The sequence below is a fragment of the Montipora capricornis genome, chromosome 9, assembly GCF_036669925.1.
Source record: "Montipora capricornis isolate CH-2021 chromosome 9, ASM3666992v2, whole genome shotgun sequence".
NCBI classification, from domain to species: domain Eukaryota; kingdom Metazoa; phylum Cnidaria; class Anthozoa; order Scleractinia; family Acroporidae; genus Montipora; species Montipora capricornis.
Genome location: NC_090891.1, coordinates 46,518,641 through 46,536,297, shown reverse-complemented (window position 1 = coordinate 46,536,297; position 17,657 = coordinate 46,518,641). Strand labels below are relative to the sequence as shown.

The window sequence follows — 17,657 nt, the reverse complement described above, 5'->3', positions numbered from 1 at the left end:
TTAAAGAAGCTTCCATTGCTCTTAAATGTCACGCCAAGATAAATCCACTGCAAGCCCTTAGTAAGGGGGCTGCCATTTATGAAGAAACACATTGATTTAAGGTTTTGGTTTAGAGGAATTAACCTTTTCGTCTGCGAATAATTAATTTTAATTATTACCGATTTTCATTATAATTTTGAACAATATCATATCAATTTTCCTTTCCTCAAAAAATACGAAAAAAATGTGATATTGCGTGACATCGTAGTCGATTGACAGCTTCCCTCGCGAGTGACATGGCTCGGCGCTCTCTCTCTGAGTTTGCCTATAAAACTACATGTACTGTGGTTTCCAGCCAAGAAATGCTCACCAAGGTAAGGGATATTTTTTTACATATTCAATGAATCAAATCTAACATCGCTCTTAACACTGAAGATGTGTAAAATACTTTTTGAATAATTCGTCGATCAACATAAGTTAGTTCCTCAATCTCAAAATATACACACCAAGTTTAACATTATGAGTAGATGCCTCCAAATTAAAAAAAAAAACAGCCTTGTACTTTAAAACACGACAGTAAAGCAAACAAACGAAAAGGAAGATGAATTTCTTTGAACGAAAGTCACGTTTTAAAGAGCTGACTGTTGACATGAAAGGTCAAAGGGCCGCTCATATTACTCAAGTGACCTGTTTCGAAAGTCGTCTCGGAAATCGCCGTTTCATTTACCCCAATTTGTTTTTCGACCGATGTGCAGCTCAAATGATTGCCCTTTCCTGGAGTATAGTCTCGATGGGTGAGTCCTTGTACCAGAGTGCTTTTTTGAGTTTCGAAAATTGCCTAAATTCGGTTGTCGTAGGCTCTGAAGCAGAGCATAAATTTAAAAATTGCGCCGAGAATTAACGTCAACATTTTATTTAAATTCAACACCGTTAATAACCAAAACAAACAAGGTCTTCTGACTACCTGGGTTAATCTTATCAATACCGCTTTCTATATATACACAGAAGGTTTTGGAAAATTCCCGATTTCGCCGTTAATTTAGGCTGCCGTCACACGCAAAATATAAAAAATTACTGGAAAAAATAAATAAAAACCTAAACGACCCGAGACTCATATTTTTAGAACTAGTTCACCTTGGCGTTTATTCTGGCAAAGTATGAGCAAATCGGATTTTTCTATCTTGCAGACCTTAGTCGGTCCTTACAGCAAACCGCTCTTAAAAAGCCATATAATAAACTACTTACTAACCGAGCTACAACTAGCTCGAGCCATACCGGGGAATATTGGCCCTCGGTCGTTTTTGTACGGACCTCGCGCTGCCACGACCTCGGTCCAATATTCCCCAGTACGGCCAATTAACAAAAGCACGATACAGATAGGAGAAGACGAGCGATAGCTGTCGGGCATCGCTATTTTAGCCGGATTAGCTGGACTACTGCAGTCAGTACACGTTGCAGCAAATGGAAGTGTCTCCAATCTTCATCGATCGAGGCAACGTACACATTTGAATTTCTTGGTGAGCATGTACAGCTTACACAACAACCGGCCGTGGAAAAAGTCGCGGACCAGGGGCAAATTTCTCGAAAGACCCGAAACCTTTTCGAGCCCAAAAAGCCATTTGTGAGACTGCCATCCGCTTGTTTTAAGATGTTTTCAAGGTAAAAAGAAGCAGAATAACTGTAAGAGCAAGGTGACACACGCTAACACCAACACGGTGTGGCCAACACATCACGCATGTGCACAGCTGTTTTGGCCTTTTGGGCCTCATCAGCTTGGCATAGCTAACATACCAGGCGGGGTTTTTAGCACCCCTTTGAGTGGCGTGAATAACTGTGAAGTTTGACGGCTTCAACCCTCTCGTTTCTTGAGATACAGAGGGAATTTTGACACCGGAAAAAGGCCCAAAAAGTTTCGGGAGTTTCGAGAAACGGACTCCAGAAAGGCATGTTTGATTTGCCGCGTACATGCAGCTACAACGTGATTGGCTAAAAGCATTAGCTTAAACAGTCACAACAGAGATGTAAACAAAGGCCGCCGGACTGGTCTCAAAATTTGCACCGATCCATTTTAACAGGCGATCCAGGTACAAAATTTGTCCGGACCCGTGTAAACGTAGCCTCAGATTTCAATGAACGGCCCCAACTAACACAGGGTGGCCTCGTCTCCCATTTTGGAAAAAATAATTCGTCATTTCCCCGATTCGCCAGTCTCCACGTGCCCAACCAAAACTCCGCGTCCCCAGGTCCCCACGTCCCCTGTCTCCCCTTCCCCGTCCCACTTTCCGACATCTGTAAACGTGCAGTCGGCTGAATTTCCCGTTGACAGCTGTGATTGTTTTCTATAGAGAGGAGTTTTAATTACGAGTGAAATATTTCTCCAGGTACCCAATGAACACAGTTTTTTTTGCTTTTGGATCCCAGGCCATTTTTGCTGATTTTCGTGTCTTTTGGTAAATTATCTGATCTGATCTATTGGAGTTCTGTTCCTCGTAATTTTGCTACTAATTCAGTACTTCGACTGAGAAATAGGGTGGCCGGTGAAATGAATGAAAGTTGACTGTTTTCTGCAAAAATCCCTTTTGGCCTCATGGGAGATCGAGAGTCTACCGCTTTGAATTCAAGGTGAGAGAGGGATGGGATGATTCAGGTGACGAGATTCTTGTCAACCACAGATGAGAAAAAGTGTCAAGGAAACTTATTTTGAGTCATCATCCCTCACCCAGTATAAAAATAAAGTTAATAAGAGCTTTATTTGTTGATTGTTCCCTTGGCTGACTATAGACATACATGCATATATCGTACTATGCATTGTCTGCACTGTTTGCATTTTATTTTGTTTTGTTTTTTTGCCTTTCTACCAAAGGTGATGGTGATGGTTTGTTTTGAAAAATAATAATACTTGACAAAAATGCCCACCCTTAATGACCAAGTTGTTAGTGGGTCCTCAGGTCAAGACAAGCAAGATCTACAACAGGCCTTACTAGATTTGCTAAAAGGAGACCCTGACATTTTGAATAGAGTTGTGAGTACATGATTAATAGTAGAGACGTTTGAGACTAGTAATAATTATTTCGTAATAATTATTTACAGCCACTCGACTTACCAATCTAGTGGCTGCTTTAACTTCCTTTTCAAAATTACGTAAACATCAGGTTTTCCAAAGAGTCATAAACAGAGGGGAAACTATTTGCAGCACAAAAGGTTTACTTATGCGAAACCTCTTCTATTCAGAGCAACCATCAGAATACCCCGCCACTATTGTTTTTGTAGCTATTCACATGTAAATTGGTGGCGGGTATTCTAGAGGTTACAAATTACTAGTTTCTAAAGAAACTGTGATGCTTCGTCGGTGGGAGAGTGAAACAGGAAAATTTGGTTTTAGTATCAAATGTGTTAATAAATCGTTCATTGTGGTAATTCAGCCTTTGTTAGCACATTCGATAAAACTAAATTTTCCTGTATTCTAGAGGTTAGCTATTCTGTCAAGAAGCTTGAACTTGACTTTGCCTGCATGGAAAGCTGCTATAAAAAAACATGACACCTAGAGAATAACAGACGATTGCTTTAAAACATGGATAAAATAAATAGAATACAGACTATATGTATTCAGGCAGTGGGACCATAGGTAACTTTGGTAGGCCATTGAACAATATCTTTGCCAAAATAATTGGAACTGATCTACTATTTGTTACATGAAGCTTTTTACTTTTCTCTATTGTGCATAAGTGTAGCTAAAATTTTTAACCATCAAGTATCAAGGGTTTATACCTGAGGCCCTGCCAAGGTGGAGGTGGGGGGAGGGGTCCCTTGTTGCTTGTCTGAATTTTAAGAGGTCTTGTGTTGGAAATTTAAAGAAAGGATGTTGTTTGTCGCAATTTCACTTTAAGTGCTGTCACTACTTTTTAGTCCATTTCACTTGTCAGAATTTACCCTGGCAGAGCCTCATACCCCCAGCATGACCTTGTGAAGTGGATTATGATCTTTACAGCTCTGTAGCAGTGCTTACTATTGGTAACCAGATATTGTGCGACCAGAATTTGTTGACTGTTTCATCAGTTTTGGATTATGGTCAGACATCATATTGATAAGCAAATGTGGATTTTATTAACTTTTGTCACCATTGTTAATTTAATTTTATAAGTCATAAAGAACATAGACAGCTTGTTGTTGAGTTAAGGACAGTGCCGACTAATTCAAAGATCTTTTTGCCCCGGTTTGTGATTATGCAGGAAATGTAGATCTTAACAAGTGTTATTGAATCCAAACAGAAAATTAGGGGTAACCACACATTTTTCAAAGGTAATTCATGAATAATACTTGTAAAAAGCTTTAAAATACAAAGCAATGTATGGTGTTCTTTTTCAAATTGAAGCTTTAATAATTATCTCTGAAAATGCATGGTTACCCCAATTTTCTTTTTGGATACCAAGAGTACTTACTGGGCCTTATTTGGGACGGCGCCTACTACTGTTATTGCGCATACGTTCTGCGCATCTCAAGATAGTCGGGTTTCCTATCGGTGGCTCTTATTGATGCAAGGATATTTTTGCATGGTTTAAAACTATCCGAAGAAAGTAGATCTCAGTAAGTACTCTTGGTATCCAAAAAGAAAATTGGGGTAACCATGCATTTTCAGAGATAATTATTAAAGCTTCAATTTGAAAAAGAACACCATACATTGCTTTGTATTTTAAAGCTTTTTACAAGTATTATTCATGAATTACCTTTGAAAAATGTGTGGTTACCCCTAATTTTCTGTTTGGATTCAATAACACTTGTTAAGATCTACATTTCCTGCATAATCACAAACCGGGGCAAAAAGATCTTTGAATTAGTAGGCACTGTCCTTAACTCAACAACAAGCTGTCTATGTTCTTTATGACTTACAAAATTAAATTAACGCAATGGTGACAAAAGTTAATAAAATCCACATTTGCTTATCAATATGATGTCTGACCATAATCCAAAACTGATGAAACAGTCAACAAATTCTGGTCGCACAATATCTGGTTACCAATAGTAAGCACTGCTACAGAGCTGTGTACTGCAATATTCCTAAAGATTGAACTTGTCAGTCTGTAAGGTGAATTTATAATACCACATCTGATCAAAACAGTGATTTGAAGGACATCCTGCTAACCAAGAAAACATATTTTAAAATGTCACAGTTTATGACTATTTTTGCGCGTTTCTGAAGGTTACATGTTGTTGACTGTCACGAAATGACCTTGTTCCAGGTAAAACAAAGTGTTGGTAGCAAAGATGATAGAAAACAGAGAAGTTCGTCAGCATCCAGAGACAGTTGTCAGTTGCAGACATCAGACAGTGGTAAGTCAGAGTTTCTTGAAAGTTGCTGTTGCAAAAGGCATCACCTGGTTGATTTCCTGGATCTTTTCCTGGGATTACGATAGCCAGCAGATTTGTGTAGTGATCTCCATGCGGCTTTGTAAATGTGAACTTGCGAATACAGGGGTTTTAAGGAAATTTAAACATGGTAGCTGGTTTGATTGGTATATTCAGTAACATTCAGTAACCAACTTTTATCATTGTCAAAATGAATTTTAATCTTACCTTTGAATCGTCGGCTGTTGATACATCATTGAAACTGCTGCTTATATTATGGTTCAATAATTTTATATTTAGTTCTTTAAAGAAAACGACAAAACTTTTAAGTTTATAAGACATGTTTTGACAGAAACTTCTGTCATCTTCAGTTGATGAATGTACAAAGTGTTAGAAGTTGAATTTATAAGTAGGAAAAAGTGCTACTTATGCCTAGTAACAATGAAATGTACAAACTAGTTCAATTTTGAACTTTCATATGTTTAAGATTATGATAATGAATGTTAGACAAAATTGAGCTGGTCTAAAAATTTTACACCAAAAAAAAAAAAAAGGTTGAACTACAACACATATAACTGGCCCAGTACCCAAAATTAATAATAATTTTATTTTCTAGATGAAAATGAAGAACTTGACTTTGCTTGGAACACTGCTACAAAAAACATGACACCTAGAGAACTTAACAGATGGCGGCAAAGTCTTTTCTCTGTTTATGTTGGTCATTTGCCATGGAATTTTACTAAGGTATTTTTTTCATATGGCTGATCTAACATTTCATTGACTGATTGTGGCTACCATGGAAGTTGTAAAGTTGATTTATTCCTTGGCTCAAAATTTCTTTTAATGAAAACCAGTTTATATAGTTCACTTTCCCTTAATTTTGTTTTGGAAAATAATAATGAAATTCAACCCAGTGGAAAACAAAATACTTGTACTAAGAATAACATTGAATTTGAGTCCAACACAATTATTGCTGTGAGAATGTCTCAAGCTGTTGGTTCGATCATCATCTCCATGGGAGAAGACTGGAAGTCCTAACTATATAGATGCTATATTTTATCCATTATTTACCCATTGACTCCTTAACGAGTAAAATCGTCGGGTCTCACTCCCAGGGGTCAAGAGGTTAAGTACCCGGAATTTTGGTCCAGCAGGAGTTCGAACCTAGTACCATCAACCCGCCAAGCAGTTTACTTAATGAAAATGATTACCTGTAAGTGCATAATAATCTCTCTTTCCCAGCAAGAACTTATCCAGGTGTTTGGTCGAGTTGGTAATATACAAGATGTCCATGTGAATCCAGGAAAACAAAGTGGTCACACCTATGGGTCAGTATTGGTGTTTATCACTTGCTTGAGAAAGTTACCAGTATTCGTAATAACAGGGATGAGGGGTGCATAGGATTCTATTTGCAAAATCTGAAGTCTTGTTTCACTTTTCCTAAAGTAATCATTTATTTGATAATTTATTTTTCCTTAGTTGCATCTTGCATTTCATTGCCTAATATATTAAATTACAGTATATTTTATAAATTTTATTTATTTGATTCTATTTATCAGCAAAGTTTGCCCTAAGAGAAGCACTCATCAAGAGGGCTCACTTCATTTTAATATTAAGTTAGTGATGGCCCGGTAATAAATGCATGAAATTCTGTGCTGTGGTTTTTAGTAAATTTTACTAATTTGTTCCTGGTCAAATATTTTTGAAAGCAAGATTTTGTAAGTTACCAAAAGTGCAGTATTTTACTGCTCATATTGTTACTGTGCAATAAGAAAGCTTGGTAACTCCTCTTTGAAAAGACTTAAGGTGGATTTCAGGTAGGTCCCAATTTATCTAAAGGATGCCGTTTTGGCATTTTAAGCTTGAATTAATATTTTATAGGTAAGCTCCCAGTGATGAGCTCACTTTGCTCTTCAGGCAAGGATGTAATGTGAATATATTTAAATAAAAAGATAAAAAAAAATTAAACAAAGATTCCGCTATTGTCAGGACAAGACTGAAAAAAGACAAGTCAACCATTTTCTTCTTCAGGAGTCTTCTCCTAGCTTGATTCTAAAACTTGTTTTTCCCTCCAGCTTAATTAATTAAGTGCATGCTGTTAATACTTCATGCCCTCATTTAGTCTGTCCTTTGGTCATTTTTGCTAGTCGCATAATGCCATCTGTTGCCTTTGTGGTCAGGCAAATTACTAATCTAAATCACAAGGCAACATTACAGACATACTTTAAATAGGAGTACAACTTTCAAAGTTCATGATTTATTATTGCTTCACTGTTGCTATTTACCTTATCAAATACAAAAGTTTGCAAAGGGATAAAATATTTGAAACTGAAATTCAATGAAATGTTTAATATGAAGATAGACAACAAAAAGCCAATAATAATATCAACTATTTGAGACTCATACTTTATACCTTTCTTGACTGTCCTTTGTCAAAAATACTCTTCAATTAATTAAATTTATACCAGTTCACATCATCAGTAAGCGGACAGCTCATCAGAAAACCACTTTCTCTTGAATATTCTATCATTTGTGAAGTAAAATGTAAAATGTATCGGCAGACCAGTTTCATAGGAAAACTGTAGTCTGCATGATTTTACGTCAAAGATAAACCACAAAGAAAAGTCACAGTTCCTTAACCAGATCCCTCAATACAATTCCAGTAGGAACATTTTCTAGCATTTACCTCAGATATTCCAAAATGAGAATGTGTATTATCCTCCTAAGTTGAAAATTATTGGATACAAATTAATGTTTTGAGACAACATTGGTGGTTTTGTTTGTTTTGCACAAAATAATGCTGAGCTTGTTTCCAGTATACATGCATACATTTGGTTGTAATATTCTGTTTGAAGAGAGTGTTTTAAAAAATAAAATGCTGGAGAGCATTCTTCATAAGACTATGACAAATAGGCATAATCATTTTGAACCAAATTAACATTAGAATAGGGAAAGAAAATATTGACAAACAGCTGCATAGAATACTTTTCTAATTCCCACATTCCACAAATGTATGATATGGATTGTTTCTGTGCTGGTGTTGAGATGGAAAATTTTATGAAAATTTACAATGATTTCAAACGGCTCAAAAGTCTTATTTACTTTTCCCTTTCGAATTAACACACCTCATTTGCACTAACATTAATAAAGTTCTTCAAACAAATCTTTTTTCTGCACTAAAACAAGAACAGGACATTCCCATGCTGGTAAAGCAAATTTCCATTTGATACAACTATTTGTCTTTGACATACAGTATGAATCAAGACCCTGTTCAGATTTGGTGCCTTGCCAGTTCTCTATTTTCCAAAGCTCCATAATACACTTTCTTTGCCCCCAAATTTTGCACGAAGTGTTGTTTTCAAATGCTCTTGGGGACACTCTATATTCCCAAGAGCATTTGAAAACAATAGTTTATGCAAAATTTGGAGGGCAAACAAATGTCCACAAAGTGTATTATTGGGCATTCGAAAATAGAGAGTAAAACAGATTTTGTTCAGGCGGCTACAGCTATACAGTAGTAAGCCCAAAATAGGTGTTAAGTACATTCAATTTAATATTTCTGTATATTTTTGTTTACTTTACCAAAAATTGTGTCCCCCTTTTTTGGTAGCTCCCTTGTACTGGGGGAAGGACTAGGGAACTAACAAAAAACTTGTATAGTTCACACTGAGGCGACATGTAGCAGGGACAAAATCACAACATGTGCACACACATGAAAATGTTGCAGGTACATGTCCCAAGGATATGTTGCAGCGACATGTCCCCTCATGTGGGCTGATACTTTTATGATAATTGTGCAACACCAATTTTGGGGTGATTTTGTCCCTGTGATATGTCTCATGAAGTTCAACCTGTCACAGGTACAAAATCACCCCAAAATTGGTGTTGCACAATTATAAAAGTATCAGCTCACATCAGGGGACATGTCGCTGCAACATATCCTTCGGACATGTACCCGCAACATGTTCATGTGTGTGCACATGTTGTGATTTTGTCCCTGCTACCATGTTCCCACTACGCAACCCTAATGCATGTCGCCTCAGTGTGCACTACACACCTTTTGTCGCTGCAACGTGTCCCTGCAACATGACCCCTCGTGTCTGCCCACATTTATAAAGGTTTGCAGAGACTAGCGCTCATTCCTGATGAGAAGGTCACATGACCAAATAGAACTAAAGAATTTGTTATCCTTTGATAAGAAGGCAAAATCATGCTTATGTTACTGGGTGCAGTTCAGTCAAAGTTCACTTAAAACCTTACAATTTCCAGTGAGGCCTTATACAACACCAAATGCACCCTTCTCTGAAACTTATCATGTGACCGACAACAAATTAAACTACTCTAACGATTTAACATGCGATTAAAAATTATTGGTAGTTCCAAGCTAAAACATTGCTGTTTTGTTGAGTCCCCCCTTTGCCATTCGCTTCGGTCGCCGTAAATATTCATCGATAGCTCTGATGCAGTGTTTCCAAGTGTTAATTTTTTCGTCGGACGTGATGCCGTAAACTTCGTACACGGTCTCCTTCACAAAACGCAGTCGGTCTGGATCGACTGGTTCTTTTCCTCGCGTTCCCGTGCAATTTCTGTTCTCCAATTCAGAATGGTCGAAAATATGCCTCAGTAACTGCACGGCAAAATTTCCGATTGAACAGCTCTTGCACTTAATTTGGTTGAGGTCTTCTTGAGATATGTACTTGGGAAGAGCTTTACGCACGGCTGGTGGTGCGGGAACAACGTCGGTTTCGTTGTCAGAACCAGGTGATGAATCACCGCTTGAAGCAACTGCTTTCCCCTTCAAGGCAGCCAACGATGGCGTGCTCGAATTTAACGGAGCTTGAGGCCGTGTTGGAGTGTTAATTGGGGTTGTGTTCTCCTCGCGCGGAACTGAACAAGGCTGATCAGCTGGAAGTTGTGCGGCAGCGGAGGGTGGCTGCTCGCCTCGCGAGTTTTCATTGCTATTTATCATGGAAATAATTGGAGTGACGGTCACAGGCGCAGGAACAGTGGTCTGGTTTGGAAGAGAACCTTGTAGTACTGGAAAAAACGAAAATAGTTGCTCCATGCCTCGCATGATCTTGTTCTGGTTCTGAAGTATTGTCGCTTGGTTCACCATGATGGCGCGTTGATTTTCCAATATGGCGGAAAAACGATCTGGATTCATCGATTCATTGGGATCCATAGCCATGTTTGTTTTTGCCGGTGCTTGCTGAGTATCTTATTTCTTGTATTCTCTTCCTTTCAAAAGCGAAAAGGTGTTACGTTTGCCTCTCAAAGAATTAGTTTTGAAGTTGTTTCCTTCAGCGAAGCGCGAGTAAAATGGCTTCCACGAAAGCGAACCGCGAGTAGACCCGCGTGACTCGCTGTTGATGAACTCACGTGGTACGCGCGCAAACGAGGGTGTGATCGGCTTTGTCACATGAGTAGACAGGATAGAATGAAACGTAAATAAGGGAGTTGTTTTTTTTTTTTAAATAAATAAAACTATTCTACTTGGTTCCTTTTGGCAGATAGAATTAATTTTCAAACACAAAAATGTAGTAAAATTTGGGGAAAAAAAGTATTTCTGATTTTTTGATAAGATAAAAAAATATATATTTTATTGACATAATTAATTTTATCAGTATAGTTTGGAGATGCATTAAAATGATTGTGATGCAATTACAGAAAATTAGTGACTCTTCTATTGAGGGCACTTGTCATTATAGGGAGTTTGGGATGCTTGTGCTAATTACAGAGGCCATGACAGGGGGCGGGGTCCCGTGTCACTTGTCTGAATTTTAAAATGACTTGTGTCGGGTTTTAATTGGCTCATTCTCGGCCTTGACGTCACTGTCGGAATTTTCTGGGAAAGGATGTCTTTTGTCGGAATTTCATTTTATGTGCTGTCGCTACTTTTTGGGCCATGTCGCTTGTCGGAATTTACCCTGTCAGGGCCTCATTACAGCATGACTATTCTGGGGGTGGGGGTTAGGGAGTAAGGGTGAGGGGTATGGGGTGAAGGTTTCAAAGGCTGAAACAACCCAAACCTTTATAGAAATGTTAACCTTAGGCCTAAACATATTATCTAAAGCATATTGTTTAGATCTAAGGTTCGCATTTTTATATTTAGGTTTGGAATGTGTCAGCTATGGTACCGATTTAATGTTTAATATATTTGAGCATGCCCTGGTCAAATTTGCACAATGCCCTTGAAAGAAATTTAAACTTTCATGCAATGTAAAGATCCAATAATATTGATTAAATATTTACAAGCTGCAAGTCACTTCCCAAAGTAAAGCATCTGAAAGTTGGGTGAGAACTAGTGTTGCTTTTTTGTTTTGTATCAAACTGGGAAGATCTGATACCACCATTTTTATGCAAAAGGCCACAAATAAAGCTTGTTGACAGAAATTACACCCTAAGATAAAAAATAATTTCAGAATTTTACAATAAATAGGGAAATTTTATGAAAATCTGTTCAGTGAAAGAGATGTGGATCTCAAATTGGGAGATTCCAAATTAAAACTTGGTTTGAGTCTTTGCATGTATCCCTAACCCTCCATTTATTGCATTAAAGAGAGCTTCAACGTTGTTTTAATGTTTATAGACTTAAATCACATGTTATACCATTACAAAGCCAGACGTGCCATGAAAGCATTTATACATTTTTGGTTCTAACCTAGTTCCAAAGCAAATTATAGAGGTCTTGTTGGAATGCCCCTGCAGACCTCAGAATAGTATTTTTTCTTTATTGATTGAGAAAAATCTCTTCAGATAAGGCAAACATTTTTCCATTTTCAAGTGAAGCTATGATCTTTGCAGTTATGAATGCAATTTTTGCAATAGCGTAAAATTGTCTGGCGTTAAACAGAGTAAATTCTGTTAAGTTTGTGCACTCCCGTGAGTCAATGTTTCAAACAGTTAACTGAAAATATAACCAACAAAATATCATCATGATCCTCCCACCAAACTGGACAATTTATAAAGCTATAGGCCACTTTGGAAAATACCATAATAATCTTCGTCTGTCCCCCCAACATTTGCATAAGCATTGTTTCCAGTGTCTCTTGGGACTAACAATGGTCCCAAGAGAAAACAAAACAATGCTCATGCAAAATTTGGGGGAACAACCAAAGAGTGTTATGGTATTTTCCGAAGTGGCCTATTGTCTCTCTCAGACATCTGACATCTGAGATGCCGGTACAATGCAGTTAAGTGCAAGGATGTTCATTTTGTCTATAACCTGAACTTCTTATATACATTTATTATATAAACACCAATGAAATACCAAGTGAGCTTTTGTGGGCAAACATGTTATCTTCACATGTGAAAAGATCACTGTTGCTATGGTTGCATGTAAAAATGGATGCCTTTTGTGAATAATTTTAATTAGTATATCTTTGGTGTTTATGTAATAAATAGACTGTTACATGGCCGCTTAGAGATACGAGATTTCTTTTCTTGTTTTGAAAAATATTTCACTTATTCACCGCGGTCACTTGTGAAATATTTTTCAACACTCTAGGAGCAATTTCGTATCTCCACGCAGCCATGCAATCTCCTCTATTCTTTCATTCATTGAAAATATTATAATAGTTTGTGGTTTTGATATTGAGTCTTTTTTATGGAGGTTATAGGGACATTTTTTCCCCTCACTTACTGCCAAGTTCCCTACATACATAAGCTGATACTGTCACAATTTAAGAGTGCTAGCTACAATCTTGGACAAAGAGGGTTGAGAATACTAAAAACAGGGGTTATTTTGCACACTAAGTCCTCAATATCGCACATTATTTTCCATCCCTCCCCCCCTCTACAACCAATGTTGATAAGCCCTGGTTCGACATGCTTTGTTTCGTCTAGCAACGTTGATCAGGGGGGGGGGGGTGGGGGCAAAAAGCTCAGAGCTTCTTTTTCATACTTGTGATCGGAGTTTATAGTCCAAAAGCAGAGTTTTCTCAACAATTTTGTCCAAGATTGTAGGTAGGCCAATAACTCAATCTTTTCTTCTGTTAGATGTAGAGATAATTTAACTTCACATCTAGGTAAATTCTCTGTTTTGATACTGTAGGTTCGTAAGGTTTTGCACTCTGGATGAATGCAATGAAGCAATTTCAGTGTTGCATGGACATGTTATTGGAAACAAGAACATTATAGTGGAATATTCCAGTGACACTAAGGATAGATTGGGAGGCAAGTCAAAGGATATGCCTGTGGACAGTAAGTTGTTTAAAGAGTGTAAAGTTTTACCAATTTTCTTAGTTATGTGATAAAACCGATAAAACCTCCCAGCTGCTTTGGTCAGGTTCATTTGCGGCACAATCACAGTCATAGGACTGTCCTGCTGGGAGGACATGTCCTGGATGGTGCAGTGGTGACAGCACTCGCCTCCCACCAATGTGGGCCGGGGTTTGATTCCCAGACTCTGCGTCATATGTGGGTTGAGTTTGTTGGTTCTCTACTCTGCTGCAAGAGGTTTTTCTCCAGGTAATCCAGTTTACCCCAGTCTCCTCAAAAACCAACGTGTCATTTCATATTTGTTGATTAGATTTCTGTACAGTGCCTCAGTGCTAAAAACACTTGACACTTAAATGAAGTTCCTCATTATCACCATCATCATCATCATTATCATTGGGTTCATACCTCTTTCAGGTCTGGGTTTTTGAGGCCTGCTTATAACTGTTTAAGTTGTTCATCTAACTGCCATGATCTTTCTTTAAACTTTCAATTCACTTGCATTGTGCAGTGAGTGAGTGTTAAATAGTGTCAAATTTCACTTGTTCTAAGAATCATAAAGTATTTGGTTGTTCTGTAATGTTTAAAAAAATGCGCATCAGTGTTTTTAGATCCATTAAAACAAGCCCCTGCTGCAAGTTTTTTTGAAAAACATATCCCACAAAAAGCATACAAGAAAAACAAGCCGAGCCTCATTACTCTTCTTAATATGTAAAGAATTCTAACGAGGAGTGTTTTATTGGGTTATTAAAAAGCTTATGTAGGTCACATTTTATCGATATTTTGACAGGCTGTTAGGCTCATGAATTATTAATAAGTTTTGAACTTTGTTTAGCGATTTATTGCCCTGAGAAAAGAAACAATATTGTCAAAATGAATTAAGAGACATTACAGAGCACAGATGCAAAAAAAATTTAAAATAAACTGGAAAGCTCACGAGTGACTAGTCTTCTAATACTAAAGGCTTCAAGTTGATTGTACATGGACCTATGTAGTTGGGTTTGGGTTAGTGTTAAGAAACATAAGAAACTAGTCAAAAAGTAAATTACAATCCAGTCAAATTGTCTTTACAGGAAAAGACAGTCTGTTAAAAAAACATTTTCCCAGAGTGCAACTGTACCACCACATGTCTGATGCAGAAGCTCAAGAGAAAATGATCCTATGGAAATTGCGTAGTTCTGTAGCAAGGCAGATATCTTCTGCGAGAGGATCTGCGAAGTCTGCTGATACAGTTGAACAAGGTATGTCTACAATATACCGGTACTACAACCACAATGGTTTTAGCTAGGTTGTAAGAATAAAAGGGCAGAAAATTTGCACATTTATATGCGTTTAAAGACAAAATATAGGCTGTTTTTAGATGGCTTTTTTGTTGCCATGGTAACCTGCAATATTACATTAATGAGTGCATCTTGTTAAGCATTTATTGGTGTTTCATATGGCATCATAACATTACCATTAAGTAAAAAAGTTTGGTAGATTCAATTCTTCTGAATGGTACAGTTTGTTGAAAGCATTAAAAGTGGTTTGAGCCTCCTAAAAGGGGTTACTGTATGTCACGTTATTTTATGATTTTTTGGGGAAACCTTTAGTTTTTTTATGAGCTTAATGTGGAATTCCTTTACTGATAAATTATCGTTACGTCACAAACAAGATTATTCTGAAAAAAACAGCCATAAACTTGAAAAACGTTGGGCAGCCTTTTTTCAAGATTACCAAAATCAATCTGTTTCAATCTGTGTCCATTTGTGTGCATCCATGCTTCTCTTTGTTTTTGTTGTATTTGTTTTATGTTGTTCAACGGTTTTAAGTGGTTATTGCAATGTTTCACGCTACTTTTTGGGCATTTTGGGTGTCATGAAATTACGTCGTTTTGCGTGACAATTTTAGCTCCTTTACCTTTAGTGGACACTATTGACTCAATTTATACGTAATCGGTTATGTAAATGCTAATGGGAAAATGAAAGCAACATTGGACAACAACAAGAATTGAGAATAAATAAATAAATAAATAAATAAATGAATAAATAAATAAATAAAAGGGGTAATCCGGCCTCACAGGCTTTGAGTCAAAACCCACTTTATATAAATACAGCACTGTTTGGGGACTCCATTGCCATTCATCAAAAACGTGAAAAGGAGATTACTGAAAAGCTTTTAACAACCAAATACAATAAAGAAATCATGCAAGTAAAAGAAGATTTGTTATCTTCGTCACGAAGGTTTTCCAATGGTCTCCCATCCAGGCACGAAACCTATCCAATAGGGCTTACTTAAATGAAAATATGAAACTGTTCGTACTCAGAACACATTAGAATGACAACAATGAAACTCACTTGACATTTCCAGCATCTATCACCTTAGCTCACAGAAGCAATCGCTCCAACCACTCTCATAAGTTCAGATCGACATATCTTTTTTCCCTCTGCTGTTCTTATCTCCCTCTGGAGTGGTTTTTCCATCATGGTTACTGTTAATGTTGAGTCGACTGTTACTCCCTTCCAAGTGAATGCTTTGCCAACCATAAGACAATATTGCATTGCAATGTAAATATTTATATGTTGTAAATAATTTAATTTTAATAAGGCATTTATTTATTTATTTTTGTCCCTGTTCTATTTCGTTGCTGGCTGTTTTAGTATCCTGTACAGTCTCTTGACTTCCAGGATTATTAAATGTGTATGTAGACTATGTGTGGTCAAATGATACCGGTCACATTGGCATACATGGAGGGGTGGATGGTTGTACAGTTGTATGGTGACAAAACCCAATTTTCTCACACAGATGGGTTGCCATATTTTCTGATTACAATCTCATCCCTAGAGTCCGCTTTTCGCTTGGTCAGCAATGGTTGGATACTGGAAAACTTCATTTCCTTCTTCTTTGGAATCCACCAAAACCGTTTAGTAAACTGTTAATTAGTCCTTAGTTCCACAGGAGCTCATCTTTTTGTGTATTAGGAAGGAATTAAGGCTTTCTCAACAGAAAGATCATGCAGGTCTCCACCTGTCATGCTGCAACACAAGCAAGCAATTGGTTGCATATATGTCAACTCTCCTGAATTATCCAGGAGTGATCTGGTTACTGAACAAATCTCTGCTGTAAGCTAATAATTTAGTCCTAAATTTTCCCAGAATCCACAAATTTCTGGCTTCCAGCTGTGCCAACTATGCAGGATTTCATGGCAGTAGATTTTTCTTGCAAAAAGTTACAGAAGTAGCTGTTTTGTTGCAAGGTCCTTGGATTCTGGAAGATTATAAATGTTATTGTTGGAAAGATGAAAATCATACCTCCCTTAGTCCACTTTTTCAGGTGTACATGCAGTTCAATACTGGGGTGAGCCCAGTCAATTTTTTTTGTTGAAGTGGGGAGGGGTGGAGTTAATTTAGGGGCTATCAAGTTACTTAGGGTGATGGGTAGATAACATGGAGGGTTGATACAAAGATAAAAAAGAATTGACATCTCTGTGGTTGGTCCTAAGTTACTTGCAGGATTTCATGGCAGTAGATTTTTCTTGCATATACCGGTAGTTACAGAAGTAGCTGTTTTGTTGCAAGGTCGTTGGATTCTGGAAGATTTTAAATGTTATTGTTGAAAAGATGAAAATCATACCTCCCTTAGTCCACTTTTTCAGGTGTACAGTGCAGTTCAATACTGGGGTGAGCCCAGTCAATTTTTTTGTTGAAGTGGGGAGGGGTGGAGTTAATTTAGGGGCTATAAAGTTACTTGGGGTGATGGGTAGATAACATGGAGGGTTGATACAAAGATATAAAAGAGTTGACATCTCTGTGGTTGGTCCTAAGTTACTTACACTGCTGGAGTCGCTTTATTAATAATTATTATTGTTATTGTTATTATTATTATTATTATTATTATTATTATTATTATAATAAAAAAACTAAAACTTTGTACCAAATATACAATACTCAGAACAATAAACCATTACTCATTTCCCTGCAAAAACCCTTAATTTAAAATTTAAAATCTCTAAGCGATAATTTCACTTAATAACATGTCACCTCTGGGAAAAAAAAAAAAAAAATAATAATAATAATCATCATCATCATAATAAAATTTTTATTAGAAGAAAAAGATTAATATCCACTCCTACTTTAAAA

The 17,657-nt window shown here is 37.2% G+C and overlaps 2 protein-coding genes across 5 annotated transcripts in view; one reads left to right on the top strand and one right to left on the bottom strand.

Moving 5' to 3' along the window:
- Nucleotides 1-287: 287 nt before the first annotated feature.
- Nucleotides 288-17,657, top strand: part of LOC138015277 (uncharacterized) — a 27,307-nt gene continuing 9,937 nt past the window's right edge. Inside the window, exons 1-8 of one of the 4 annotated variants that reach the window (XM_068862258.1) lie at nt 2,276-2,360; nt 2,509-2,601; nt 2,843-3,001; nt 5,217-5,307; nt 5,939-6,066; nt 6,565-6,650; nt 13,376-13,524; nt 14,613-14,780. In XM_068862258.1, coding sequence (XP_068718359.1) covers nt 2,888-3,001; nt 5,217-5,307; nt 5,939-6,066; nt 6,565-6,650; nt 13,376-13,524; nt 14,613-14,780 — 736 coding nt within the window. In that variant the 5' untranslated portion in view covers nt 2,276-2,360; nt 2,509-2,601; nt 2,843-2,887. Of the gene's footprint in view, nt 354-2,241; nt 2,602-2,842; nt 3,002-5,216; nt 5,308-5,938; nt 6,067-6,564; nt 6,651-13,375; nt 13,525-14,612; nt 14,781-17,657 lie in introns of those variants that run through there. The other 3 variants (XM_068862259.1, XM_068862257.1, XM_068862256.1) reach the window with 3 other exon arrangements.
- On the bottom strand, nt 9,560-10,662 carry LOC138015278 (uncharacterized). Its single transcript, XM_068862260.1, has one exon. The coding sequence runs from the start codon at nt 10,508-10,510 to the stop codon at nt 9,707-9,709; it is 804 nt and encodes a 267-aa protein (XP_068718361.1). The 5' UTR covers nt 10,511-10,662; the 3' UTR covers nt 9,560-9,706.

Bases quoted from the DNA above. Each gene is read 5' to 3' on its own strand.
- LOC138015278 (XM_068862260.1), bottom strand. From the start codon at position 10,510: ATGGCTATGGATCCCAATGAATCGATGAATCCAGATCGTTTTTCCGCC.